We start from the raw sequence: 1,702 nt of genomic DNA on the forward strand, positions 1-1,702 counted from the left end.
ATCAAACATCCGCATTACATTGTATTGAAGTTTGAGGTCAGATTTTACATCTAAAGAAAACACACACTCCTGGTCACACGGTCCTGTATAATATGTTTCCCATGGGAATTCAGGACGGGATTATTTAGTAGGCTTTATTATCAAAATATCCCTTGAACGGGTTTGCAAAAGAATTGTTCCTTTCTGCTATTTTTTTTCTCTCTTTTACTTAGCGGAAACCCTAATAAACCTAAGGACCCGCCCCATACGTGGTGTACAGAGCAACCAATAGGAAGCGTCCCCCAAAACTTTCTCCCAGCAAGAAATATAAGAGCTCAGAAAGTTTGCATCAACTCAGAAACACGTTCGCGTCTGGGGGGGACAAAAAAAAAAAACAGGGATTGGGTTGGGTTTTCTCTGTGGATGCTGATCTAACCCCGAGCACCTTGGAGAAGAATCCCTTTGAAGTTCTCATATATTAGGCATCGATCGCTCGGGAGATCGGTTGGGACAGTCCCCTTCCCTCTGCCCGAGTTCTTCTGCATAGCGTTGGAAGAAAATGATGCAGGAAGAGTCAAGCTCCCCAGTCTCCCCAGTGGACAGCTTGAGCAATAGCGAGGAAGAGCTTGACAGGCAGCAGAGCAAGAGGGGATGCAGAAAGAGGAGACCCAGTAGGAAAAACGCTGAAGACCCCGATAGCCCAAACTCTGTGAAAAGGAGCAAGAAGTCAAGCAGCACAGGGAGCAGCCCACAGTCCTACGAGGAGCTTCAAACCCAAAGAGTCATGGCCAATGTAAGGGAGCGTCAGAGGACCCAATCCCTCAATGAAGCTTTTTCTGCCTTGAGAAAAATTATCCCTACCCTGCCATCCGACAAACTCAGTAAAATCCAAACCCTCAAACTGGCATCCAGATACATCGATTTCCTCTGCCAGGTTTTACAGAGTGATGAGCTGGACTCCAAAATGGCAAGCTGCAGTTATGTGGCCCACGAGAGGTTAAGCTATGCCTTCTCAGTGTGGAGGATGGAAGGAGCATGGTCCATGTCTGCATCTCACTAATGAATCCCACTACAGCACAGGCACAAAACAAAGGGGAAATATAGGTAAGCAGCACTCTTAACTTCTGCTCACTCCTATTTAACCAGACCACCCTATTAGTGTCTTGTGTAATGTGTAACTGTTTGCCCAATTCTATTAGTTTATCCCTCCACATAGAAACAACTGCCAAGTAAAAAACTTGAGAGATAATACTCTGTTACTTAGCTCAGAGACAAGGGGCCTATAACAGGGGTCCTGGTGAAAACTGGGCAATGGAAACCACAGTTCTCCAGTTCGAATTGAAAGTGAAAAAAAATGTACAACAGACACAGTGGCTACTCCAACATTTTGCATTGCATGTCATTACTTTCTTTGACTTCCATAGAAATTCTTACATGTAATTATGACTTTACGTTTTTGTAAGTAAAATCTTGACTAGTTCCATACATTACTGTATATATAAATGAATGTGCATTCAACGTATTCTTTGCCATTTATGCCTTTGTACTTCATGCTGCCTTCAGCTATTTCCTATGACTTCACTGAACCGTTATTTACTCTCTTACAATAGTCTATACTAAAACATGACTCACTTAACTCTTTACTTAACGGTATTCTTTACGTGGACGTCTATCCTTTGACTTTATAACCGTGCCAAGTCTTATGTCAACATATTTAGTACAT

At 42.9% G+C, this 1,702-nt stretch overlaps 1 protein-coding gene across 1 annotated transcript in view; it reads left to right on the top strand.

Annotated features, from left to right (window-relative positions):
- The first annotated feature begins 323 nt into the window (after positions 1–323).
- Positions 324–1,702, top strand: part of TWIST1 (twist family bHLH transcription factor 1) — a 2,156-nt gene continuing 777 nt past the window's right edge. The window contains exon 1 of the mRNA XM_075589119.1: positions 324–1,083. Within this exon, the coding sequence (XP_075445234.1) occupies positions 539–1,039 (501 nt within the window). The 5' untranslated portion in view covers positions 324–538 and the 3' untranslated portion in view covers positions 1,040–1,083. The remainder of the gene's footprint in view (positions 1,084–1,702) is intronic.

The sequence above is a fragment of the Ascaphus truei genome, chromosome 2 (assembly GCF_040206685.1).
Source record: "Ascaphus truei isolate aAscTru1 chromosome 2, aAscTru1.hap1, whole genome shotgun sequence".
Lineage (NCBI taxonomy): Eukaryota > Metazoa > Chordata > Amphibia > Anura > Ascaphidae > Ascaphus > Ascaphus truei.